The sequence below is a fragment of the Trichechus manatus genome, unplaced genomic scaffold (genome assembly GCF_000243295.1).
Source record: "Trichechus manatus latirostris isolate Lorelei unplaced genomic scaffold, TriManLat1.0 scaffold00015, whole genome shotgun sequence".
Taxonomy (NCBI): Eukaryota; Metazoa; Chordata; class Mammalia; order Sirenia; family Trichechidae; genus Trichechus; species Trichechus manatus.
Genome location: NW_004443951.1, coordinates 2,184,021 through 2,211,325, shown reverse-complemented (window position 1 = coordinate 2,211,325; position 27,305 = coordinate 2,184,021). Strand labels below are relative to the sequence as shown.

Sequence of the window (27,305 nt, the reverse complement as noted above, 5' to 3'; positions counted from 1 at the left end):
CTTGGGAACCCTATGGGGTTACTATGAGTTAGAATCAACTGGATGGCAGTGGGTTCGGTTTTTATTGGTTTATAGCGGAAAGAGCATGGGCCTTTGTGTAAATACAGAGCAGAGTTTGAATCCTCGTTCTGCTGCTTCGCGGTTATGTGACCTTGCTGTTGTTGTTAGTTGCCGTCAAGTTGATTCTGACTCATGGCGCCCCCTTGTGTACAGAGTAGAACTGCTCCATAGGGTTTTTAAGGCTGTGACTTTTGGAAGCAGATTGCCAGGTATGTCTTCTGAGGCGCTTCTGAGTGGGTTCGAATCGCCAAACTTTTTGCTAGTAGTTGAGTACGTAAGTAACCATTTGCGTCACTCAGGGACTCCTATGTGGACCTTAGGCAAGTTACTAAATTTCTGAGTCTCAGTTTCCTCATCTGCAAAATGGGGCTAATATATCAACTTTATAACCTTACTGCGAAGATTAAATGAGAAAATGCCTGTAAAACACCAAGTGCAGTGCCTTACACATGGTAGGTGCTCACTAAATGTTGATTTCCTCACTCTACTACTCTCTTAGTCTACAACTGACAGAAACTTATTACACGGGTGTTAGACCCATCAGGAATAGCTCTTCCTGAGTCATCATTTCCTTCCCGGGAAGTAATGCCACTTTACATGTGTAGAGTGTGTTATAGTTCACGAAGTGCTCTCACATGTGCTATCTCATTTGAACTTTACAAACTCAAGAGGTAGATAGAATGGGGATTGTTATTCCCATTTTACAAATAAAAGTGAGCAGAGAGAAGGGATAAGATTACAGGGCAGTGGAATAGTGAAGCAGGGCATCATCACCTCACTCCAGGCTCAATGCTTCTTCCACTGTATACTCGATGCTCTCTCTGATCTTTAAACATCGGTTAAACAACCATTTGCTTGTGTTGGCTGAGGCTAAGGATCCTCGAGGCCATCTGCTAACCCTCCTCACTTGCTCATCTTCATTTCTCATGTCTCCCCTTCATGAACAATTGGCTTCAGCAGCAATTCTACGTGCTCTGCCCCACACTCAACTGCTTCTTCCACATGCCATTTCCTCAGTCTGCAACTAGCCCATGTTTCCTCTTTGCCCCCACACCCAGCTTGCAGTTTGCAGCCTTCCAGAACCAGAAAGCTTTCTAGGATTGGCTGCACCTGGCTGGGTTCACGCCCTCACTCACCAGCCCCTCGGACTCAGAGTGGCACTGCCCTACCTTGCACTTGACGACAGGCAGCTCGGAAAGAGGGTTCTTCGGGAGTTGGTGCAGCTGTGACCTTGGTTCCCCCGGCAAGACAAAAAGCTCCTTGAGGGCAGGGGCTGGGTCTTCCAGTTCTCTGGTCTCCCCAAGACAGGGCTCTGCCCACAGTGGGCGGTCAAAGCTGCTGATTGCCTGACAGGGGGATGGACTGGATGACCTCTGAGGTCACACTCAGCCCCCTGACTCTGCTACACAAGAATGACATCTGCTCCAGCCACTTGGTGGTCCTTGCTCCCCCAACAAGACATGCTCTGTTGTGCCTCTAAGCCTTTGCACATGCTTCCATCTGGGATGCATTTCCCTCCTTCTTTACCTGGAAAACTGCTATTAATGTTTCAAGGACACACTTCACCTGTCACCTACTCTGTGAGGCATTCCCTGCTTGGTTCCCTCAACGAAATTAATAGTTGCCTTGTTGATGTTTCCACAGCATTTATTCAACAAATATTTAGAAGGAGACAGCTATGCTGTGCTAAGCACCAGGGAAAGAGATTAATCAGACAACCCTGCCCTCAAGGAGCTCACGGTCTAATGGGGAGACCAATAAGCAAAAAGACAAGTAGAAGATTGTGTGACAGGTACTGTGATGCAGAGAGGCCCAGAGGACTGTGGGAGAACAAAGTAAGCCAGAGAAAGCTTCCTAGAAGATGGGACTCATGAGGTTCCACCATGGCACTTGGCACATGGTTGTACAATAACGTTAGCATTTCTACTCCCCCACGAGCTCCCTGGGAGCAAAGCGCCATTCCTTATTTACTTTTGAACACTTGATACCTCTAATATGGCGCTTGGCACATAACTGGCATACAGTGTTTGTTGAACTGAATACATTTGAATTGAATGGCCAAAGTTACAACTTCCAGGCCAAAGGTTTTTAAAACTTACTCTGCAGAAATAAAGACTTTACTGCCAGGAAGAGCTTCTAGGTGCAAGGCAGCCCTGTTGCCCTTCTACCCCAACCACCTGCCCCGGCATTTCTGTGTCCCCAGGGCCTAGAACAGTGCCTGGCACATGGTAGGTTCTTGGTAAATGTTTGAGGAAGGAAGGAGGGAGGGAGGGAAGGAAGAAGGGAAGGGAAAGAAGATGAGAAGGAAGGAAGGAATTCTCCTAGCAAGGAATACTTACTGCAGGATAGACGTGGCCAATCTGAGCAGTCCTCCCTATATGGAGCTCATCTTCATCCTCCTCCTCGGTTGTCTTCCTGTACACTGGGTTGTCGAAATTCATGCTCTTGGTGTTTTTCCGCTTCCAGTTTCTCCAGATCAGGTAGCCACTCGTGCACAGCAGGGCTATCACGGCTGGAGGAAGGGACACGTCACACTGGAACCTCCAGCAGGCTCCCGCCCGTTACTCGGACTTCTGTGCATTTCTTGTCCCCTCTCCAACTTTACTGCCCCTGTCCCTCAGGCTGTGTTTCTGCTGCCCGGGATGCCCTTCTCTCCCTCATTAATTCCTTATCCTTCAAGATCCAGCTCAAATGTGAAGTCCTCCCTCTAGGTAGAGTCAGCTGCCCTGTCACGTATGCTTCCAGACCACAGTTATCTTACTTTACACATCTCTACCCCCAACCAGACTGAGCCCTTCGAAGGAGGGGCTTGTCTATCCATCTCTCTGTGCCCAGTGCCTAGCACTGAGTAGGCACTCAGTAACACGTGCACAATGAATGAGTGGATTTCCTCACCGCACTTTTGCCCTAATACTGTTGCTTCCCTGGTTTTCTCTAAGAAAATCATTCTCTCCCCAAACTGGAGGGTGAGGTGCAGTGTTTATTTCCAAAACTGGGCTCAGCCAGAAGAGGAGCATCTCTAGAAGGGGACACAGCAGGGCCACACAGGCTCTGGGTTAGAATAAATGAATACGTTAATGAGTAAAAGAGGAAGCGCTCTCCAACAGAGCTGGGCCAAAACAGGACAAGCAGCTCCATAAGGCAGTAAGTAAACACTCTGAGCGTTCAGGTGAAGACTAATGACTCCCCTATCTAGGAAGATAGAGAAGAGGTTCCTGCTTTGGTAAGATTAGAATAGCTGATATCCATTAAAGACAGGAACAAGGCAAGGATACCTGTTATCACTGCTACTTATTTATTGCCCTGGAGATCTACCTGATGCAGTAAGAACAGATGAAGAATTGAAGGGTATAAAGATGGGAAAGGAAGAACCCAAACTGTTGTAACAGCTACTTGTATGTTTAGAAAATCTTAGAGAAGCAGATAAAAACTATTAGAAATAATTTTAGTTCATCACAAATCAACATAAAAAATCAATAGCTTTCATATTAATCAGCAATAACCAATTAGAAAATGTAATGGAATAAGGACACATTCACAAAAACTATAAAATACCTGGGACAACCCAACAAGAAATATCCAAGTCCTATATGATCTATGGAGCCCTGGTGGCGCAGTGGTTAAGAGCCGTAGCTGCTAACGAAAAGATCGGCAGTTCGAATCTACCAGCCACTCCCTGGAAACCCTTTGGGGAGGTTCTACTCTGTCTTGTGGTGTCTCTATGAGTCGGAATCCACTCGATGGCAATGGGTTTGTCTGTTTGTTTGTTTTTTACATGATTTATAAAATTCTACTGAAGAACATAAAAAAAGACTCAAATAAATCAACATGTAATATTCCTGGATGGGAAGGTTCAATATTGTAAAGATGTAAATTCTCCCCACATCAGTGTATATATCCAAAGCAATCTCAATAAAAATTCTATCATTATGCTTATGGAATTGACAAGATGATTCTAAAGTTCATCTAGAAGAGAGGCTGAATAAAAATAGCTGAGAAAATGTTGTGAGAACGATCCCCTATTAGACATTAAAACGTATCTCAAAAGTTGTGCTACTAGTATATAAGAAGAAACAGATAATCAGTGGAGGAGAATAAACAGTCTAGAAGCAGATCAAAGTATATATGGGCATATAGTTTATAATAAAGATGATGATTCACATCAGATAGAAAGGATGGACTAGTCAATAAAGTCTTGGGGAGACTAGTCAGACAGATGGAAAAAAAAGAGTTAAATTCCTACCTCACACCACACTCCAAAATAAATTCCAAATTGATTAAGTATCTAAATACTAAAGATATGTTTAAAGTAGAAGAAAATACAGAAAGATATTTTAATAATTTAGAGTGAGATAGGCCTTCCTAAGCAAGACACAAAACCCAGAAGTCATAAAACAAACGACTGACAGATCTGATAGTTAAAATTAAAAATTTATGCATGATAAAAGATACCATAAACAAATTTAAAATTCAAGCAGCAGACTGGGAAAAAAATTTTTTTAACATATATTACAAAGGTTTAATATTCATTATATATAAGTATTTCTACAAATAAGAATGAGGGGGAAAAAAACAACCCATTGCTGTCAAATCGAATTCTAACTCATAGCAACCCTATAGGACGAGCAGAACTGCCCTATAGGGTTTCCAAGGTTGTAAACCTTTACGGAAGCAGACTGCCACACTTTCCTCCCAAGGAGTAGCTGGTGGATTTGAACCGCCAACCTTTCAGTTAGCAGCTGAGCGCTTAACCACTGTGCCACCATGGCTCCTCAGAATAGGGCAAAAAACCAATAAAAAAATTAAAAAAGAAGTGAACAGGTAATTTGTAAAAGATGAAATATAAATGAAAGGATGCTCAACCTCACAGGCAAATATCAGACAGATAATACTCATTTTTCACTCCTTAGATTAGCAGAACTTTAAAATATTGATTATATCCGAGGTGGGGTATATAAGGAAATGGCATGCACATGCCTTTTTATAGAGCAGAGGATGGCAGGAAGGGGCTCATTTCTTTTTCAATAAACAATGTTCTGAGTATTTCCCACTTATTCACTCAAAATAAGCCTGGAATAGTGTCACCATCATCTTTTCTGTTGAAGCCTTTCAAGACCAATTCAAATGCCATGGTCTCCAGAAGCACCACTGTTCATCTGGAATTAATCTCTCCCTCTACTATTCCTCCACAGAGCACCAGCCTCTATTATAACACAGGATAGTATGTATTAACATCTACCTTGTGCCAGTCATTTATGATTAAGTCTGTCTCCTGGACTAGACTGCAAGTCTCTTTAAAGTCTTTTTCTTTTTCTTCCTTGTATCCTTGGCACAGTGTCCTGCACCAGATAGAAGTGTTCAAAACATTCACTCACTAACTCAGCACTATACTGGGGATTCCCAGAATAAAAGGACAAAGTCTTTTCCCTTAAGATAGTCACAGACAAGTAAGGGAGATAAACCTATGAATGGACAATCAGAAATTAAAGATCCCACCAAGAGGTGCACCAGTATGAGAGGTGGGATGTACAAGATAGTATGTGAGCACTGGAGTGAGAGAAATGAATTGGTCTCCACGGTTCTCTGAGAGGCTTAAACAAATGTTATATTCTGGCCATAACGAACTTCTAGTTCCTAACCTTCCATGCTATTTTCCATTCCTGGCTTTGCTCGTGCTGTCTTCTCTGCCTGGCTTGCTCTTGATCCTTCTTCAGTTGGCTGACTCAGCTCAAATATCATTTCCAGTGGAAAACCAACCTTCCCTGCCCTCTTCTCTCCCCACAGTCTGAGTTAAGTGCTTCCTCAGCACTTCCACTCAATTCAGTGCATACAGCTCAATCTTGGGACTTAACCACGCTATAATGAAATTATCTGTGTATGTGTGCCCCTTCCCCCACAAGACTATACACTTAGGGACCACAAGAACCATGTCTTATTCGTCTTCAAGCACCCTCTTCCCCCCTTATCACAGAGTCTGGCACATAGTAGCTGCTTGATAAATGTTTGTTGAGAACCAGACAGAAAGAGAGGAAGACAGCATGGCCGAGTAAAGAAATGGCAAGCAGCTCTACTCATTAATTCAACAAATGTTTGATTTCCTACCATGTGCCAGACCCTGCTAGGACCTGGAGGGAGTGGTGAGCAAGAAGAGCCAGCACTGTCTTCGTGGCGCCTACAGTTGGGCTCCTGTGGCTGTAGCAGAGTGTGAATGAGAACATGATGGGGGAGGCAACTGGACAGTGGCTTGGGGCTGGGTCCTGAAGGGCCTGTGTGCCAAGCTAAAAAAAACAAATTAAATCAGGGCTAGGAGTGGGCAGGAAGGCTGCCAGGGCAGGTCAGTGGGTCAAGTGTTCTATCCTTCTAGTGCTTTTCTGCAGGCCCTTGGCAGAGCCTCTCTTCTCTGCCCAGTGACTTGGGGCCATACTCACCCATGGGCACGATGATCCCAATGACAGCAGCAGTGACTGTTGAGCCCATCTTGCCACCTTCGTTCCCATCTGCAAAACAAAGACGTTTGCAGAATGATGTCCATCACTGATGGTCCAAGACCTTGCTGGCCTCAAGCAGTAAGAATGACCCAACTGCTTCTCAGCCTCACTCCAAAATGATGATCCCGGTTATTACTTAATAATTCAGTCTTTCCAGATCCTATCAAAACTCCTGAGAGGCAAGCAGGACATGGGAAACTGAGTCTTACTGAGGCATTTGGGGACTCACAGATAAGTGGCAAAGCTGGGACTTGACCCCAGGACTTATGACTCCAAGTCCCATGCCCTTCCCTCAGCGTCATGGTGGTAGGAAGCTGGGGCTGTGCATGGCAGAGTGAGCACTTAGGTGTTTATGTTGCTGGCTGACTGGGTGAGTTGCCTTTTTTAGTCAGTATCTGTGGCTTTGTCAGTTGTTTTTGGTGGTCTGTCCATCTGCATTATTAGTTTATATTTAATAGATAATTAAAATGGGAAGCAGTATAGTATTGTGGGATCAAGAACACAGTCAGATGTCTAGAGTTCAAATCCCAGTTCTACTACTCACTACTTGTGTAAACTTGTGCAAGTTACTGTATTTATATTATATATATGTATGTTATGTTACATTTCTTTATCTTTAAAATGGGGATAATAGTATTACCTGCCTCCTAGGGACACTGTGAGGATTAAGTGAGATAAGTCACGTAAAATGCTTAGCAGTGTCTGGCCCAGTGCTGCCTAGTTTAAAGAGGGTGGGGAGTGGGGTAGGGGTTATGTGACTTAAATAAAATAAAGTATAAAAAAGCACATTGAAAACAGAAAACTACTTTGAAAAGGTACAGTATTTTTTTTTAAGTACATTATGCCATTTTTCTTTCATTCTTGCAATTATCATCATTATAATCCTCTGAAGCTAGCATTTACATTTGCTCCAGGAGATGGTTGCCCCTAGGCAATGGCCCAAATCCCATCCTCTCAGTTTGTCTGTTTCTGAGTCACTCCCAAAAAACCCAACCCGTTGCTATCGAGTCTATTCCGACTCAAAGTGACCCTATAGGAAAGAGTAGAACTGTCCCATAGGGTATCCAAGGAGTGGCTGGTGGATTCGAACTGCTGACCTTTTGGTTAGCAGCTGTAGCTCTTAAACACTGTGCCACCAGGGCTCCAGAGTCACTCCAGGAAATCTAAATATTAAGGGGAGAAAAGAGCTGGACTGCTTACAAAGCAAACTGTGGGAACGCTGCCGCCCTCTTGCTCCAGGGCCAAGCAAACACAAGACAGCAATATCAAAGCCTGGAGTATGATGAAGCCAGCGGTGAGACTCCCTTCAGAGGCTCTGCCCCCAGATGACGGGGACTGAAGCTCACATGTGTTCCACCTGCCTGTCCAAACTTCAGGGTAAGTGCTCAACTCAGAAAATCCAACTGCCTGGCAAAACGAGCCCAATTAGAAAGATGCTGCCAAGCTGCTTGGTTTCTGGGCCATCATGTGTGGAAAAAACTTTAAAAGATAGTTTATCCTTTCACATGAACTCTCCCTGGCAGGTAACTCAATTAAAAAGGCATTTGCTGGTTAATGAGACAGAACATCTCTAGCAGTGACAATTACTGCCCCCGATGATTTAGTAAGTGCTGAACTTAATTATTTTCATCCTAGGGTTTGGAAAGACGCACGAGCGGACCATAGCTGTGTATATGACTATCTGGGGAGCCTACCCAGAGCTTCTGAAGTTTTCAAACCCGGAGACACTCCCTCACACACACGTCAGTGACGCGTGAAACACAGACACGCATGCCCAGCCACAGAGGCTGTGTGCGTAAGCACTTCTGTTTACGCTGTCTCCTTCGTCTTTCAGGGCAATCATGTGACATAGGGAGGGGCAGGGTTATTATTACTTCAACTTTGTAGGTGAGGCAACTGAGGTTTAGAGGAGAAGCAGCTTCCCGTCAGGACCTCAGTAAGTGAGGCACACCTCAGACTCCTGAATCGCAGGTTGGCACTCTGCCTCCTTTGCTTCCTCCTCCAGGATATTCAGTATTCCTTTCCTTCTGTTCTGATCTCTTCTCCCCACAGATTCCCCCCTTCTGGCTTCCCTAGACCCCTTCCCATGTCATGAAAGAATGGGGGACCCTTCTGTCCAGAGGTGAGATGACAAGGCAGAGAGGGTCAGGAGCTGGCTGAATGGACACGGGAAATCCGGGGTGGAAAGGAGGAGTGTGCTATCACATTATAGGGAGAGCAACCAGGGTCACATAATAATGTATGTATAAATTTTTGTAGGAGAAACTAACCTGAATTGTAAACTTTCACTTAAAGCACAACAATAAAAAAAAAAAAAAAGAAAGAAAGAATGGAGGACTCATTTCCTTACAGTGCTGGGAGTGGTTGCTGGTTGCAGGGCTTGCGGTGGATGGGCTGATGCTGGGAGCCCTGGGGACGCTAACGGAGCTCCAGACCGAAGTAGCCAGGCTCGGCGTCTCTGTGCTGTGGTTGTGGTAGGTGGGGCTGTGGGCAGTGGTCCCAGGGGCTCTTGTGGTGGCAGCTACTGTCTTCGTTGTGGTAGAGGATAACGTCGTGGTTGAGGTAGATGGAGGTACTAGAGGGGAAATGTCAGAGAGGTCACTTGGACAGAGAATTTTGCTGCTTTAGTGCATAAGTTACTTGCCTCCGTGAATTATACTCATGAACTCATCTTTCAAGGCTCAGCTCTGAAGCCACTTCTGTGAAGCCTTCTGTAACCCCCCTGAATGGGCAGTGAGCTTTTCTTTAGCTGAGTCCCAAACACTTTGTCTATACTTATGCCTCACTTTGGTTTGATAAAGATGAGTCATTAAGACAATGCTGTAGAATAAGGTGTGTGTGTGTGGGGGGGGGGAGAATTAGGGGTGTGTGTGTGTGGGAGATCATATAAATCTAGAAGGATTTACACTCATTGCTACACCATTACTGTGTTTAAATTCCACTGCACTTTAAACAGTTGAAACTGTAAGTCATAAACGATGCAGCAGACTTACGCTCAAAGAAAAAACATCGGCCCTACATCAAGATTGGTGAAATAATGTAAATTTATGTAGTTACAGTATTAACCCACTAACTAACTTTTAGTCCCAATGACATCATGAAAGGGCTTCTATGTAGTGTCTTAAGTTTTAGGTGAAGTAGGAAAGCACAGAGCCATCTGCACGTGACGCATAGTAACTGAAGCCATGGGCATCAAGGGTTCTTAAACTGAGGACTTCAAGGGGGTCCAGAAACTCCCTGAAACTGAATGAAAAACATATGTACATGTGCACGTTTCTTGGGAGTATGCAGAGAAAGCCTTCGAAGGACCCTGGGGGACACCAGTACTCAAAGGGTGTAAAGAGAGGAGGCTGCAAAGGCAATGAGTAGCCAGAGAGGAAAACCAGAAGCATACGGTGTCCCAGAAGCCAAGGGAAGCTGTCAGCAGGAAGGGGTCTGGCATCACCAGGACCTGCCCTCCTGGTAGCTGAGCTTACCTCGGTAGCACCTCTTCATGTCTGGGCCCAGCCACATGGTGTCAGGACAGGCACATGTGTACTTGGGAGAGTGGCTGGAGGTCTGAGGAGCAGGAAGGCACAGGTACTCACAGCCTCCGTTGGGCTGGGCACTCAGCTCACAGGCATCTGCAGCTAATGGCAGAAAGACAGAGCAAGAGACAGCTGGGGCACAGACAAGACCTGCCAGGTCGCCCCTCCCACTCTGCTTGCTCAAAAAGCTTTCCCTTCTACTCTTATTGGTCACCTACTAGCTCTGTACCTGGTGCTTTATCCCCACACTCTCACATAATCCTTACAACAACTCTGAGAAGTGGGTGTTTTGCCCTAGACTGACAGATAAAGATGCCTAGGCTCAGAAAGAATGAACTTGTTGAAGCTATACCTCTAGTAATGTTGGAATCAGGAATTAAATCCAGGTCTGTTTGACTCCAAAGCCCAGGGTCCTTCAGCTCATTTAAATTTCTAGATTTCAGATCAGGCACCAAACTTCATCTCTTCACCTTCCTCCCCATTCCCACCTTCACCCCGGAAGCCAACATCTCAGGTATAGTTAGAGTTAGTATATTCTACTGATAGAGGGGTGGACAACCTAGTAGCAGGATTCCTGGATTCCATTACTAGCCAACAGGCTGACTTACTGAATGGCCCATGGTAAGACACATACAGTAGCTTACCCTACTGCAAAATGAGTACAAATAACAAATGAGAAGCCATGTCTGATGGCAGGAAGAACTCTGGAATCAGACAGACCTGAGTTCAGGTTCTAGTTCTGCCACCTCTAACATTATCTCTGTTTTCCTTGTTAAACGAGAACAGTAATACTCACACTTCATAAGACTGGCAAAAATATGACATTTGTATATTTATTTTTATCTAGTCTGATTTCACAAAAAGCTTGAGACAAAATGAGATATGTGATGGCCAAGCACTCTACCAACAAAAAAGATTCCTGTTATTACTTCTGGGTGCTAAGACATGCCATGGAAGTGAGCACAGCCTGCCTCGTGGAGAGGACACAGCAGGGGACCCAGGACCAGGCAAGGCTCACCTCTTGGCTGCTTCAGCTCATGGAAGATGACAATGTCATGTGGGTTATTGAGGTTCTCAGCCAGGATGGAGATTTCCAGGCCATTGAGCCGATTTGCACTGAAAATAGCCTCGTTCTCCAGGTCTGTCCAGAACACCTTGTCCTGTGGGGTACAGATATAGAGAATGGAAGGCCTAGAGCCTAAACGCATGACCTCTATCTGAGGGTTCCTGGGCTCGGCCCTAAAGCACAGTCACAAGAACTGCTCCGACATCTCTCCAGGCTATCCTGTCCAGGAATCACTCTGCGGCCATCAGCCTCTGATCTGTGGTGTATGCTCTGTCACAGGGTCATTCTGTGGTTCTCTGCTTTAGCTTGAAGGCCACAAAGCTGCTCATTAATGCCAAGTGAGGCCTGCTTCCTGGAGTCCAGAAGAAACCCACGGTTGGGTCTCTATAGCTGTTACATTACTGGGGTCAAGACTGGAGGGGCCATGTGAGCTACTGAGGGCAGCCTCTAGGTGTCCACATGTCTGAGTACATACGGTCAGCTCATACAAGCCTAGGTGCATCTATGGGCAAACCCACATTTACAGGCTCAACCATGCAGCCTCACGCACGCATGTACACGCGTACCCAAATGCTCATCTACACATAAGGTACACTGTGGCCACACAAGAACCTGTCTGAATACTGATGCACATACTTAGCCATTCACAGGCACCAGCACACATATAGGAATGCACACTTTCACACTGCTGCATTTATATATACATACACGCACGTATACATACTTTACACATACGTGCACATATGTATAAGCATATACACATGTGTCTGGACACACACCTGTCTTTTGAAGCAGGGGCTGGACTTGGAGATGGGGCTTTCCCCACAATTTCAGAGCAGTGCTTAGTGATGTTGTTCCAAGCAAACATTGCCAAGGCCCACCCAGACCAATGTCCCCTCACTTTTCCTCCCATGGTGGGAAGTAGTTTTAGGAAAGAGGTGAGTGTGTGAGACCTTGGTGGGTTCTGGCTTCTTCATTCCCAGAGGGGAAAGTTGTCAGGGTCAGAACACAGGAAGGTGTCTTGACTCTTCCACTTCCTGGGAGCTTCTTGGGACTAAGAGTCATTTCTATGTCCCCAGGGTCCAGCAAAGCTCAGTAAAAGTGTATTGAATTAAGTAGTATTTCTCAGGCCATTTTCAACAGTAAATAATTCTAAGGAAATGCATATTCCTTCTTCCCTCTCTCCCTCTTGGGCACCTTCTGTATATGTGGGTACAGTGCTGGGTGCTGGGGGTACAGAGAGGAAATATACATGGTCTAGCAATTTACCCTCTGAGAAGTGCTCTGAGAGAGAGTCTTGGGAAGGGAGCACACGAAAGGAGGTCAATGGGCTGCAAAGTCTCTGTATGTAGGCAGCTCACTAATTTTGTACAAACAAGTCAGTTGGTCTCTCTGTTGCTTTGTTTCCATTTGGATAAGTCTCAGGGACTTGTCTTATTTGAATAAGCCTTTTCTAGGCTTTGGCTTCCTGGTGGGGTCATGCCTCCCCCCATGGGGCTCACCTCAAACACAGCTACCCCAAAAGGGTGGCTCAGGAAGTCCGTGGAGGAAATCAGCATCTTCCTGTTGCCTCCGTTGAAGTCAATGCTGGACAGCTGGTGCAGCTTGGAGTCCACCCAGTATAAGCGCTGGTTCAGCAAATCTTGGGCAGGATGAGAGGGAAGGGTTCAGGTCATGAGCCTGGGACTCCAGCCTGGATCTCTGCTCCTCTGTGCCCCCTCCCTGCCCATCTTTCCAGGCCAGACCTCAGACTGAGGTCAGCCTGGGGCAACCATCAGGGAACAAAGGCACTGACACCAAGAGGGGACCCAGAAATCAGACCCATGGAGCTCTAGGCAGTGGTCAGGACCAGGGGCTACAACAGGCTCCCAATCCAAGGACAGCAGGTCTCACCCAGAGTGATACCATTGGGCCACTCAATATTGTCTGACACCAGTGTTTGCCGGTCTGCACCGTTGAGCCCAGACTTCTCGATCTTGGCCTGGTATCCCCAGTCAGACCAATACATGAACCTAAAAGAGAGAAGAACCCAATTTGGCTTCTTGTCTGGGGATGTGATTGAGGTGGTCTGGGTCACAAGAGCTCAATAACCCACCGAAAGCTCAAGGAGTATCCTTTGTGGGAACTGGCAAGGCCTCTGAAATCCTGTGGAATCATCAAATCTTAGAATTTGAGCACCTGGGGAAGCCTATATGACCTGAGTCTACCCAGCCTCAGCTGAACAGCCTCTGTGACAGCAACCTCCCCCTGACCAGGTCATCCACTTCTGGCAGCTCTACCCAGACTCCTAGAATGTCAGACAGGAAGGGCCCTTGTACACTCTCTTACTTCCCCAGTTTACAGAGGAGAAAGTGGCTGACCTACCCAGGGTCACACAGGAGTCCAAGCGGGAACTCTGTCCAGGGCTTCTCTCTTTCTTCTTGAAACATGTATTGAGTGCTTACTGCGTGCCAGGCATGGCTGAGTGGTTCCCCTCATGTACTTACAAATGCAGAAATCATTGCCCCCCAATACAGTCTACAGAGCTTTGAAAAATGGAAATAAGTTGTCACTCTCCTATTTTTAAAGCTACAGTGGCTTCTCATATTGCCTTTAAAATAAAATCCCAAATCCTGACCACAGCTTACAGGGCTCTGCATGATCGCACGCCTACCTACCTCTCCAGCTGGCCCTCCTGCCGCTCCCTGTGCTTATAAACCCTGCACCTGCCTCACACGGCATCTCTTAGTTCCTCCAGGACACCAAGGCTTTCTCACCACAGATCTTCACCCATGCTATTGTCTCCACTCTTCCCCTGGTTAGTTCTCAGCTTAAATGTCTTTTCTATAGAGGATCTTTCTCTGAGCCTCCAACGTTAAGTAGGCTTTCCCTGTTATTATCTCTTACAGCACCCTTCTCTTCCCCCCATCACCAAAACCAAACCCACTACCACTGAGTCGATTCCAACTCATAGCAACCCTGTAGGACAGAGGAGAACTGCCCCATTGGGTTTCCAAGGCTGTAAATCTTTGCAGGAGCAGACTGCCACATCTTTGTCCCATGAAGCGGTTGGTGGGTTCGAACCTCTGACCTTTTGGTTAGCAGCCAGCCATGCGCTTAACCACTTCACCACCAGGGCTCCTTTTCCTTCCATAGCAATCAGTAATTTATGTATGCATTGGTGTAGTGTGGTGTATTTATTTAGTGTCCATTTCCCCCACTAGTCTGTAAGCTCCCTAAAGGCAGGCTCTTTGTCTGTCTTATTCCTCGCTTTATACCTGACACTTAGCTCATGCATAGTACATAGTAGGTTCTTACTTAATATTTGTTGAATAAACTAATGATTTCATTCTAGCCTCACAACAGCCCTAGAAGGGTATAATTATTAGCCCCATTTTACAGATGACTAAACTGACTCAGCAGGGGTTGACTTCTCCAAGATCATTTCACTAGTAAATAGTGGAGCCAGGCTTCAAATTTAACCGCCCAGACGCCAAAGCCTATCTACTTAATGCTCCCCAAAACTGCCATTTCTGAAACCTGGTGCCAAGCCAAGGCTGATTTTGGGCTAGGGGGCTGAGTGTTTGTCCTGGATACTATCCGACTGCTGCTTTGGACTCACCCCCCACCATCTCCATTCTGCTCTGTACACTCAAAAGCTGACTCATACAGACCACATTAACGGGACTGGCTCCCTTGCCTTCTGGCTTTCAGACGGATTCAGTGAAATACTGGGCAGTGGGAAGAGACTGAGGTCAGGATATTTATTCTCCTGACTCCTCGCTATAAGGCTGCCTCCAGCTGGCTGATGCTCTAAGGTGCCCCTCTCTATGCCACTCTCTCCTTCCCAGCTCAGGTAACCCTCCCTGCTCTTGCCCCCTCAGGCCTAGGGGTAGTAACAGCCTGGGGTAAATATATAGCCTGGGGGACAGGGTGTGGCAGAGCAGCACCAGGTCTGTGTGAGAACGGACAGGGAGCAACGATGCCCCACTGATGGGGCTGAGGTGAGGGTCTGTGAGGCGATCAGCATCTGTAGAGGACCTGGTACTGGGCTGGGGCACCTGACGTGCTCGGTCAGTGGCAGCTGTCAGTCACTTCCCTAGGCCTGGTACATGCTCTCATTCGACCCCACACCCAGCTGCCCTCACTGGAAGCAGAGGGTTTTCTTATCCATGTTTAACAGGTAAGGAAATAGCAGTAGGAAGAAGCCGGTGATCCTGGCAAATTTAGTGTGATGTAGCTGCTGAAAAACCAATGCCATCTCAGGACATCACCACTGAGGGAGGGAGTGGGTCCTGCTCTGTTCAGAACCCCTACCCCCAATACTGAGGTGTGGCCAGAGCAGAGCAGCCTGGGTGGTGAGGGGTCCAGAGACCGTGGGCAGTGGGTGTGGGGAGGAGGTGGGCAGACTGGAGCAGAGCAGACCCAGTGGTCTTGGTCCTCCAATCTTGCCAGCTATGCTGCAGGGTAGAGAGTGGCCTTGTTTCATGCAAATGGAGGAAGTTACAGGGAAGCAGATGTGGGAACATGAGAAAAAAACAAAAACTTCCTAATGGGCAGAGCTGCCCCAATAATGAAACAGGCCCTATGGGAGGTAATGAGCTCCCCGTCCTTGGAAGTATGCGAGCAGCAGCCAGATGCCCATCTGCCAGCAGCTTCAGGGAAGGCTTCCTGACCCAGGAACACTCTCTGGAGCCCTGATACAATGAGTAAGTGGCAGGGTCCAGGGAGAACCCTGGTGACCAATGCCCAAAGAACCCTGGGTCGAGGTTTGCAGATTGAGTGGGCCATGTGGACTTTCTTCCCCATGGCCTGTGCTTGTGACAGACCCATGAGGAACGAGTGCCTGTGGTGGGGGAATGGGAAACTGGAGGTTTGCACACTCACCCTCGCAGGGGGTCGACAGAGATGGCCCGGGGTTCACTCAGGTCCCGGCTGAAGAGAGTGCATCGGCGGCCGCCATCAACTGTGGCCACTGAGATGGTCTTATTGCCCGAGTCGGTCCAGTAGATGTGCTTGTGGACCCAGTCCACCGCCAGGCCCTCTGGGGAGTGCAGCTGCTCATCGATGAGAACCTCCTGCTCCGCCGGGTCGCTGGCCTTGTCCATGTAGGCGCTACGAGCAACCACGGGGCATGTGTTCCACCCAGGGGCCATGTGAAGCTATTTGTGCACCCTTCCCTTCTCCGCCCCCTGCCCCTAGACATTCCCTGGGCTGCCAGGGTAGGGATACAGGCTTGCATTAGCCACAGTCTCTGGCCTGGAAGAGCTCAGATTAGTGCGGACAGCAACTTGCAGCCAGATAATTAGGGTGCAATGTGATTACGGGACACACTAGAGACTATGGCAGCACAGAAACGGAAACAACTTTGCAGGAGTCCTGAAGGATTAGTTCACCAGGGGCACAAAGGATGGAAAGTCATTCCGTGCTGAGGGAACAGCATGTACAAATGCCTAGAGGTGCAAGGGTTTGCAATAGTGAGATGTTCGGTGGGGAGGGGCTGGGTATGTGCGAAGGCCCGGGTGGGATGTAAGACTGGAAATAAGTGCAGACAGGGGCCACATCCTGAGGGCATTGAGTGCCATGCTAAGGAATGAGGATGTTATCTTGGGGTAAGGCGGGGAGGGAGATAATTGAATGGTTTAAAACACATCAGAGGACACAGATATGCATGAAATGTGGAATCTGAGATGGGCTGGAAGGGGAGAGGGTGAAGGCAGGGAGACTGGTTAGGAGGCTGTCACAGCATCCAAGGGAGAGACGAAGAGGGTCTGAAGAAAGGCTGTGCCATTGAGAATGGAGAAGGGGCTGAAAATAGAGCAGACACTTGGGCACCATTAGCAGGACCTTCTGTCTCTTAAATGCTGTTTTTCCCAAGGTTTTCTTCTCCCCCACACCCTCTCTCTGGGTGATTAGTTCTGTAGCATCCACTGTCAGCCATACCCCCCTGACTCCCAAATCTCCAGTACAGATGACTCTCTTAAGCTCCAGACTCTAAAGCCAACCAGCTCCCCTAGTCTGTCCCACAAACACCTCAAACTCAACACGTCCAAAACAGCTCACCCCTCCCCGCAGCCAGACTGTGCAGCCCCGGCCTCTGCTCCTCCTCCAGTGCCTCCCATCTGTTATGGATTGAACTGTGTTCCTCTAAAATCTGTATTGTGAATCCTAACCTCTATGCTGCGGTTATAACCCCATTTGGGAATGTCTTTGTTCTGTTAATGAGGCAGGATTAGTGTCAGGTGTATTTTGAGTCAATCTCTTTTGAGATATAAAATAGATTAAATAAGCAAGCCAGCAAGCAGAGATGAGGGAAGGTAGATGTCACACCATGTGATGATCACTAAGGAACAAGGACCTTCCTCCAGAGCCAAGAGTGAGAGAAAGCTTTTCCTTAGAGCCGGCACCCTGACTTTGGGCTTCTAGCCTCCTAAACGTTGAGAAATTAAATTTCTGTTTGTTGAAGCCACACCCTTGTGGTATTTCTGTTACAGCAGCCCTAGATAACCAAGACACCATTTCAGAACAGCACCACAGACCATGAAACCTCCCAGCCAGAGACCTGGGAGGTAATGCTGACTCTTCCTCCATCTACCCCATGTACAGTCTGTCATCAAATCCTGTCTCTTGCAGTCACAACTGTTGAACAGGGACTGATCTAGCTCTGTTTCTGGGTGTGTGAATTTGGGCTGAGTTGTCTGTGTTGGGGGTAAGCATCTAGTTGTCACTGAGTAGCACGTGGTACATTTGCTTCCACCCATCCGTGTATCCATCCATGCATCCATGCATCCATCCATCATCCATCCATCCATGCATCCATCCATCTATCCATACATTCTATTATCATTCTTTCCACCAGCCAGTGCCTGGTCATCAACATTCCTCTCAGGCAGATCTCAGGACAAAGAGAGGACATGACTGCAAATTGGGGGCCTGGACATGCAGGGAAGCAGGCTTGTGGTATCTGAGAAAGACAGGAGGGAACCTCCTTACGTGTGGGAGGAGACTTAAGAGATGGCCTTCCTAGGTGCAATAGTCTGCTGACCATGGCACACAGACTCCCTGAAGGGCTGGACTGGGGGTAGTACCCTCCAGGAGATGTTCCCCAGCTGCCGGGTGGGGTCAGAGGTCTTCTCTGTACTTCCCCTCATAGCTGTCATGACAACGCTTGTCACTATGTTATGAGCAGGATCCTCCAGGCAGGACCAGGTCTGATTCGTCACACAGGGTCCAGCACACAGACATGTGAGCTGTCTTTGAAAGTCCTCACCAAAGCCGGGGAAATCTTCCTTTCTGCTCTGAGCATTTCCTATGTCTTGCACTTCCCCACTAGGCCACCAGAGGTCAGAGAAAGCTCAGGTACTTGGGGCCCAAAGCTGCTCTCCCAACAGGAGCTCAGTTTAGTGGGAGACAGAAACTCGCAGGTGGGCCCAGGGGGTGAAGTGCTGTTGATTCCACGTCCACTGTGCTCCTGTGTCCCTTCCCCAGCCCCAGCTGAGTCCTACGGAATCCTAGGGGCAGAGGACATGCAGAGGCCACCCTTCCTCCCCTCTGTCAGCAGCTCCACCACCGGCCCTACCCAGGCCTGGCTGCAGGTGACGCACTGCCGCTCACCTGTAGATCTTGCGGTAGGACAGGTCACACCAGTAGATGCGATTGGTGGCAACCTCGACGTCCAGCGCCACGACGTTCTTGAGCATGGGGATGAGGCGCGAGTAGTCTCGCTTCACCAGGTCAATCCTCCGCACCTCGTGCCGGTTGGTGAAGATTAGGGACGGGCTCTTGCCAGCTGCAGTGCAGGGAGATTGGGAGACAAAGGGTCAGTGCAAGGGGCATGGAGTCTGAAGACCAAGGCTCTGCACTGGTTTGCTGGGTGATGCGGGCAAAGCCTTTCCCATGACGCTTCATTTTCCCGTAAAATAGCGATGATAATTCCTGCCTCACAGGTTAGAGAAGCAGATGAAACAATGCGTACGGGAAACATAAAATGCAAAGCATCACACTTAACAGTAAGATTTCTACTCTTATTAGATACACACTCCCCCAAAATCTTTTACCGCTCCTCTTTTCCTGCTTGGGCCTGCACTCAAGGCTTCCACAGCTGACCCCGAGCTCCCTGCCAACCTCAGCACCCACTCCTTTACACACCTTGACTCTAGACCCCAGACTACCTGTCCTACCTAGCCGTGGTAGGCTTTCCCGCCTCGGGACTTTGCTCAAGTCGTCCTCTCCACTTCAAATGCATTTCTCCCAACAACTACCACCATCTCTGCTTGAGGACCCACTGCTGTATTCAAGGGCCCACCTTCTAGAAAGATGACTGAGGCTACAGGCTGGAGGACAGACTATAGGGCCAGGGGTGAGACTGGAGGGAAGAGACCCTCAAGGAGGTTGTTGTGAGACTTGAGTTTATGCAGAGGTTATGTCGAGACACAGCAACAGATGAAGCTGCAGACGTCGGCAGGGGCCAGATCACAAACGGCCTTGCCAGCTGGGTGAAGAGTTTGACCTTTATCCCGAGCCAGTGGAGGGGTGCGGCATGATTTGATGTAGGATTAGATTTTAGGAAGACCATCAGTGACCTAGATGTTCCCAGCCACTGTCCAGAGCCTGTGAGGCTCTAGCTTGTCTCCTCCAACCTGTTTTTAGATGCATCAGGCCACTCTCAGGCACCACCACCACCTGAGTGGCAGCTTCTAGCAACACCTGTCCCTGGAGCTGCCTGTGCCTTCTCACTCTTGATTTCCAGCTGACACTTCTGCCAGCCACCTGGTCCCCATGCCTGGGCATCTGGCCAGGCTAGTGTGTTCCCCAGGGGCAGGATGGGACCCACCCAGAGCCATGGAGGGCCCGCTGGGTGTGTGACATGTGTGTGGCCATGGAGACTATTGCAAAGCAGGGCGGGGGTGAGAGGGAGGGTGTGGTACAAACAGAGAGCACAGACAAATAGGGCTCCACGTGTAGGAAGGGGAAAGCAGGATTCTAAGCCCAGCACTGCCACTGACAAACCGTGTGATCTGCCCTGTCCCTGAATGACAGCAATGACACTTCACCTCCCTGAAGGCAGGCGCTGGTATCTTGAGGTGATTTCTACGAGATCTGCGGCTGTGACAGGCACTCTGTGTACAATCTGAGTTTTGTGCACATGCACTTCAGATATTTATGTGTGCAGGTTTTGTATATCCATGGGCAGTTACGTGACTATCTTACTGCGCCTATGTAATCTGTACATTACACATGCCCCACATTGTTACATGTTACATGTGATGTGCTTATGGCTGTGTTGCATATTCTAAGGTTTGGGCGGTATGTTTTTAGGGTTTATGAGCTACCTGTCAAGTATTGCGGCTGCTGTGTTGTAATAATCTATATGTTATGTACTATATTTATGCATCTGAACCCCAGACGCATGTATCCAACTGCCTCTTCAACATCTCTGCTTGGACATCTACCAGTTTTCTTAAATTTAACATGTCCACAACAGTCTAATATTCCCCCAGCCTGCTTCTCTCACCTCCATAAATAGCAATCCTATTTTTTAGTTGCTCAGCCAAAAACTTTGGAGTCATCCTTGACTCCTTTTTTTCTTCCACATGCCACATTTCAATCATAAGCAAACCCTGCTGGGTGACCTTCAAAGTATATCTGCCATCTGTCTACTCCTCATCATTCCCACTGCAACCGCTCTGGTCCAGGTCACCATCGCCTCTCTTCTGGATTACTGCAATCACTTCCTGAGTTGTTTCCCTGCATCTTCTCTTGTCCCGCTACTGCCTATTCTCAACACAGCAGCCAGAGGGAGCCCATTAAAATGTAAGTCACACCATGTCCATCCTCTCCTCAAAACCCCCCTATGGCTTCCCCCAGCATACGGTGAAATCCACAGTTGGCCCTTACAATAGCCTAGAAGGCTCTATGCAATCTGCCCGAGTCTCCTCTCTGATTTCATCCCCTCCTATTCTCCTTGCTCCAGCTGCACCAGCTTCTCGCCGTTCCTTGAACACACCAGGCAGGCTCCTGTCTTAAGGCGTTTGCACTTTCTGTTCCTTTTGTTCCTTCCTGCAGATAATTTCAGGCTCACTCCCTTACTTCCTCCAGGACTTAAATGTTATTTTCTCTGTAAGGCCTTCCCCCTATCTAAAGCTGCAACCCACTGCCCTCCTGGATCCTAGCCCCTTCCCTACTTTATTTTCTCCTTCATCCTTATCATATCTGCCAAGCTGCATATTTTACTTTTTTATCTCATTTCTTGTCTGTTTCCCCCACTAGAATGTAAGCCCCATGAGGGCAGACAGGAATTTGTGTCTGCTTTGTTTATGCTGAATCCCTAGTGCCTACAATGTTTTCAATAAAGAACTGACTGAATTCAAGTTGACAGAATTGATCAGCGTGCAGGTCTGCACATTTTTGTGTGGGCTGCCTATGCTGCGTATGCAATCTCCGGGGTCAGTGTCTATACACTGTACGTTGTGTGAGTGCGTGCACAGCCAGTGTGTGGTGCAGGATGTGTGTGAGGAGCGCTGCGTGTGCAGCCTGCACCCACTCCTCACATGATAGAAGCCCGCTGCTTCCTGTGCCCCTCAGAGCCACCCCCTGCTCCCCACCTGGGGGGCTCCATACCGACAGCCTTGCAGTTCTTGGTCAATGAGTCCATCTCATAGCCAGGGTGGCACTCGCACTTGAAGTAGCCCTTGTAATTGACACAGATCTGGCTGCAGGCATCTGGATCCTCACACTCATCAATGTCTGTAGGGAGGAGCAGGTGTCAGGTCTGGCAGGAGCATCTGCCTCTGCTGGGGGCGGGGTGGGGGGCAGGGTCTCACCACCACAAGTCTTCTGGTCCAGGAGCCGGAAGCCTGCTGGGCACGTGCACTCGAAGCCAATCTTGAGGTCAGTGCAGATGTGGGAGCAGCCGCCATTGTTGTGCAGGCACTCGTTCAGCCCTGGGGAGGGACGCAGGCTCCTGAGGGTCCAGGAGCCCAGGCTGGGGTGGGGGCAGGGCGGGGTGGGGCCTAGAGCGGAAGCAGAGACGCGGGGCAGCAGGACTGCCACAGTGCCACAGCCAGGAGGGCTCTGGACCTCTCCGAGCCTCACCCTCATCAACCAGGTGAGTGGGCAAGAAGAGGGACAGGCACTTGCTCAGGGTTAGTCACAGGACGGGGACAGAGAGGAACCAGAACTCTGGTCCCTGCCTCCCAGGCCAGGGCTCTGTCCACCACCAGGCTGGAGGCAGCTGGGCCTCCCCTGGTGGGCATAACATCTTTGCTTTCACAAACACGCGTCTTGCAACTCCTCCTTCCTCGTGACCTCAGAGCTGAAGGGACCTGCGTGTATCACGCCCAACGCTCAGGGTATTCCATTCCCAGCAACTCTTTAGCAACGCCCCTGCTTAAACATCTGCAGCCTCCTGGTGCTCACTCCCCTCCTGAGGCAGCCGGCTCAGCTTTGGAACTTTGGCACTGCCTGTTACAAAGTTCTTCCTCACAGGATCTGCCTCCCTGCAGCCTCTGTCCCTGCCCTGCTGTGGAGGGTTGGCTACAGCCCATACGGTCCCTCAGCGTCTCTTCAAAGCACTGGTTTCTAGTCCCCAGCCATCCAGGTTCCTGTCTGGGGGCACACCCCATCTGACCAGGGCCCAGAATTAGTCTCCCACCCAGAAGGAGTCTGAACACAGGTTACCCCCTATTGAGCTTGTGATTATCTAAGACTTCTAGGCCTTTTTCTTTATGGAGCTGATGCTAAGTCAATTCTCTCCCACCTTGAACTAATATGATGGATTTTTTTTTCAACGCCTCTCGTCTCAGCATCTGTCCCTGTTCTTACACTTAGTCACAGGCCTGGCTCCAGGATAACTATTGCAAGGGACAAAGGGGTGCCAGGGGGTCATCCGGTTCTCCTGTCCTCCACTTCCCTACTGCCTTCTGGCAGTGCCCTAGGGGGTCCAGGAGGCCAGCAGCAAGGCTCACCACGTTCTCACAGCATCACCTGAGCTCCAGAATTACAGCAGGTTAGTTCCGCAAACGAAGGGAGGGGGCCGCACCCTCCCCTCTGCCCACCAGGCACATGCACCGCCATTGCAGCCAAGCTGAGCCAGCCGTGGCCATGCACACAGCTGGTCTGAGCTGCCCACCCAGGCCATGCATAGCTGTGTGGTACCCCACATTCCAGGCTGAGACATGCTTAGGGAATGTCCCCTTTACCCCTGGGCCTCCTCCTGTTTCCCCAGGACGTTGGTGGAACTGAAAGAACAAGACCACAGCAACCCCATGACTGGGTGGCCAGGGGGTGACTCAGCCTGCCCAAGCACTGGGAAGCCCCAGCCTCATGGGGTGGGCTGAGCCACAGTAGCTTTGGGGTGGTCCCTGTGGACCACTACCTCCAGAAATCTTTCTGCCACTCCAAGTCCTCCCTGAACACTATCCATTCATGTGTTCACTCAAACACCCACTGCCTCATGTATGCATCCATTCACTCCCCACCCCCTTTTGCAGGTAGCAAGAACTCAACAACTGTATTTACTGAGCACCAGTGAAGTGGCATGAACGATGGCTCTGGATGGGGAAGAAGGGAGAGCTCAAAGTGACTCCGGTTTCCATGAAAGGAGAAGGCAGAGTCCCTCAGGGCTAAGGTGGGTTGGGGAGAGAGACTGAACAGCAGGTCTGCACCGGTCCATCCCTGTCACCCCTTCCCTGGAACGCCTGCCCAGGCTCTGAGCCAGCAGTGAGACTGAGGCTAAAGGGAAGTCTCTGGTCCTTTCCAGTTCTAGCCTGGAGGTGATACTGCTGGGGAACCTGTGGGGTAAGTGGGGGTGGAGGGGCCCAGAGTCCTGATAGCATTTGAGGCACACCGTGGAAGGAAGGAGTGGTTTCATTTTCCCAGGCACATGCACACACCTGCATATACACCAGCGTATGTGCAGAGGCAGACGGGCCTCGGAGCCCACAGGCACAGTCGCAGACGTGGGACACACGCAGACACATGTATGCATTCCCCCGCCCTACTCAGGCAACTCGGACACAGAGGCTGTCCACTCACCAATGCCAGGACACTGAGAGCACTCACAGACACAAACACATGCACGCATACTTCTGGCATGTCATGCAAAAGACGAGAGAGGAGTTTAGCAGGTTAACACTCCCTGGCTAACTCCAGACGGGCAGGGAGGGGTGGCTAGGCTCAGCTGCTCCTGCTTCCCTGTCCCCTCTTCCATTGGTTCCTTCTCCTGGGACTTCTTTTGGCAGAACCTCGGTGGGGGTGGGGTGGGGAGGGGTGGTCTATATCCTGCAAGCTCAGGTGGAGGCTGAGTGGCCTTTACCCAAATACTCCTTTCAAAACTAGTTTTTTTATCTCCCAAAGGGGAGAAAACATGCTGTTTCTCGGGAGCTCCGCAAGATAAGCTCCTCTAAGTGTCATGGGCTGGGTGAAAACAGGTCTGCCAGGAAGGTAGGGGAGGGAGGGGCTCACTTAGGCTCTTTCTTTCCGGGGGGTCTCTGTCCAAATCTCCCTCCACCCCTGACCTCCTGGGATCAGCAGAGAGATGATTCTTTTCTGGAGCCTACACTGGGCTTCTGGCATGTTCTCTGGGATGCCCACCTCCCCACTAGGCCAGATGTCCCTGTTCTTTCTAGCCTAGAGCCCACCCTGACAGCTCTAGACATCAGGGCAGCTGCCTCACTGTTCCTCACACGTGTCCAGCCTGTAAGTCTGGTCTCCCCAGCAAGTCTGAGCTCCTCAGCGCTGAGGATGGTGCTACCTCCTGCTGCTGGTCTACCTACCCCAGCCGGGCCTGACCTGAGCCAGATGGCCTCAGGATGTACCTCAACTGGCCGCTGCTTCCTGTTCCCCACTTCTCCCTCTGCAGGGCCTCCTGCAGAGCCTGGGAGTCCTTAGAGGCCAGAGCCCTGGCTAGGTCAGCTAGGCAGGAAGACCGAGGAGGAGAGAAAGTGCCAGAGGGAACACACACTCAGAAGTCTGAACACGAAGGAGAGAGGAGCAAGGCCAGGTTTGTGAGAGGAAGCACAATGTTGGAACATTCAGTCTGGAAAGGAAAGACCCCCAGAGACCCAAAGACCAGTAGGGATGCAGAGTGGGAGGCCCCAGGACAGCACCTGAGTCCAGAGAGAGAGTCAAAGCAGAAGGCAGGGGAGCGCAGAGGGGCAGGCAAGGGCCTCAAGCCCCGATGCCAGCAGCAAGGAGTGGTGGGGAGGGTTAGTCCGGCGTGGGAGCAGACAGGTACTGTACCACACTCTTTCTGAGGCTCATCCGACCAGTCCTGGCAGTCCCTCTGTGCATCACACACTTTCCCGCCGTCCACGCACTCTCCACTCTTACACTGAAATCTGCGGGGACCCTCACATGTGGACTCTGTCAGGCCGGACAAGAGAGTGGACAGCGCCTGTGAGGTCTTGGGAAGGACGGGCTGCAGCTGGGTCCGGCCTCATGGGAGGCGATGGAGCTCCAGCCCCAGCCATCGCTGGTCTCGAGAGGGTGATCCAGGACATAGAGCCCCCATGCAGGGTGGTGGGCGCTCTGTTCATAGAAGGACAGGATCCCAGGAATGACCAGGACCTCAGGACCACCCCAAGCATCATCTAGCTGGGCAGGACTATGGGGGTCTGGGTCTGATCGGGCAGTAATGGGGCCCTGGGAGGGATAGCGCTATAGCTGTAGATACTCTGGAAGCTCCTGAGGGGAGGACATTTGCCCCAGGAGCCTGGATAGGGGAGGGTGCCTTATCCATTCCCCCAGATGACCAGTGGGTCAGGATCCTGGCTCCTACTAGTAGGGGTAACCAGAAGAGCCATCTGAGAAAGAAGGGGGCTCCCAGGAGAACAGGACTCAGCCTCGGCTCAGTCTGGGAGCTAGGGAGGGAAGCCACTCCAGAGCTTGGACGTGGACAAATGGTGGGGCTGGACTTCCTGCAGTGCCTTTCATGTCCCACTAGGCCTCTTTCAGCTTTTGCAAAGTCCTTAGAAATCCAGTTCTGGAGCCACTAGAACTCCATGGGAGGGAATCTGGGTGATTTAGGGGCAAGTGCTGCTCTGGGGGAAGTCACATCTCAGGAAGCAAGGGGAGACCCCCCTGCCCCTGCCCCAGTCCCAGTCCCCTTGCCTGCCCCACGTACCCTGCAGGCAGCCAGCTTCATCACTTCCATCTGCACAGTCCTGCTCCTGGTTGCAGCGCTTGATGGCAGGGACACAAGTCCCATCCTCGCACTGGAACTCATCCCCACGGCAGGTCCCCAGTGCTGCTGGGAGAGCAGCAGGGAGAGGATCAGGGCCAGCATGGTGCTGGGACAGCAGCCCCCTACCCCCAGAACAGAACAAGAGTGGCTGAGTTTTGGGGGTCCTCCAAGAGCACCTGGCCAAGGCACCTCCAATTACACGTGGGGAGACTGAAGCTCAGAGAGGAGAAAGGCCTTGTCCAGGTCACACAGCACTCGGGCTGGCTGAGCCAGGACAAAAACTCAGGTCTCCTGTTTCCTATGCATTGCCTGTCCCCAGTGCCACCCTCCAGAGCAGACACATGGCCCTTTGCTTCTTGGGGCTCATTACTTAATGGCTCATCCATCTGGCAAACCTTCTTGAGTACCCCCTGTGTACCAGGCACTGTGAGGGGTCAGGAACCCAGAGACAACTACAAGCCTCCCTCTCCCCTAGGAACTCAGGGTGCAGAGGGGACCGAGGAGTGAACAGGGGAGATGTGCTGTAAGAGAGGGCGGCTCAGGGGCCTGCGGTACCCAGGGGAGGGGGCGAGGGGCCCGACCCGGCTGGGAGGGCTAGGGGCCTGGAAGGAGGAGCTGGCCCAGCAGGTAAGGAGGGCTGAGGAGTGCCTGAAGGTATCAAGGTCTTCGGGCAGGGGACGGGCAGGTATGCCGGGGAGGGGGTCACCTCCCAGACGCAGGTAGCAGCAAAGACTCTGGGAAGTTAGACCTGAGCTCCACCGTTTAGTAGCCACGCGCCCTCAAACAAATCACTCCCCGCAAGCAACTTCGTAAAAGGGGAAAATGCCTTCAGGCGGGATCCGCAGTCCCTGGGCTCAGAGGCAGTGGGGCGGGGGCAATGAGGAGGGGCTGGGGGCTTACGGCAGTCGGCCTCGTCCGACTTGTCCTTGCAGTCGCGGTCGCCGTCGCAGCGCCAGCCCAGGTGCACGCACTCGCCGCTGCGGCAGGCGAACTGGGAGGCG

At 50.2% G+C, this 27,305-nt stretch overlaps 1 protein-coding gene across 1 annotated transcript in view; it reads right to left on the bottom strand.

The window, feature by feature from the left end:
* The window catches only part of LRP8 (LDL receptor related protein 8), an 85,845-nt gene that overhangs the window by 3,582 nt on the left and 54,958 nt on the right, over window positions 1-27,305 (bottom strand). The window contains exons 6-20 of the mRNA XM_004372043.2: window positions 27,205-27,295; window positions 26,245-26,367; window positions 25,362-25,484; window positions 21,944-22,063; window positions 21,741-21,866; window positions 18,735-18,909; window positions 16,008-16,235; window positions 13,035-13,153; window positions 12,644-12,783; window positions 11,094-11,235; window positions 10,025-10,177; window positions 8,899-9,123; window positions 6,489-6,557; window positions 2,400-2,572; window positions 1,230-1,406 (exon numbers count right to left, since the gene is read on the bottom strand). Coding sequence (XP_004372100.1) covers window positions 1,230-1,406; window positions 2,400-2,572; window positions 6,489-6,557; window positions 8,899-9,123; window positions 10,025-10,177; window positions 11,094-11,235; window positions 12,644-12,783; window positions 13,035-13,153; window positions 16,008-16,235; window positions 18,735-18,909; window positions 21,741-21,866; window positions 21,944-22,063; window positions 25,362-25,484; window positions 26,245-26,367; window positions 27,205-27,295 — 2,184 coding nt within the window. The remainder of the gene's footprint in view (window positions 1-1,229; window positions 1,407-2,399; window positions 2,573-6,488; window positions 6,558-8,898; window positions 9,124-10,024; window positions 10,178-11,093; window positions 11,236-12,643; window positions 12,784-13,034; window positions 13,154-16,007; window positions 16,236-18,734; window positions 18,910-21,740; window positions 21,867-21,943; window positions 22,064-25,361; window positions 25,485-26,244; window positions 26,368-27,204; window positions 27,296-27,305) is intronic.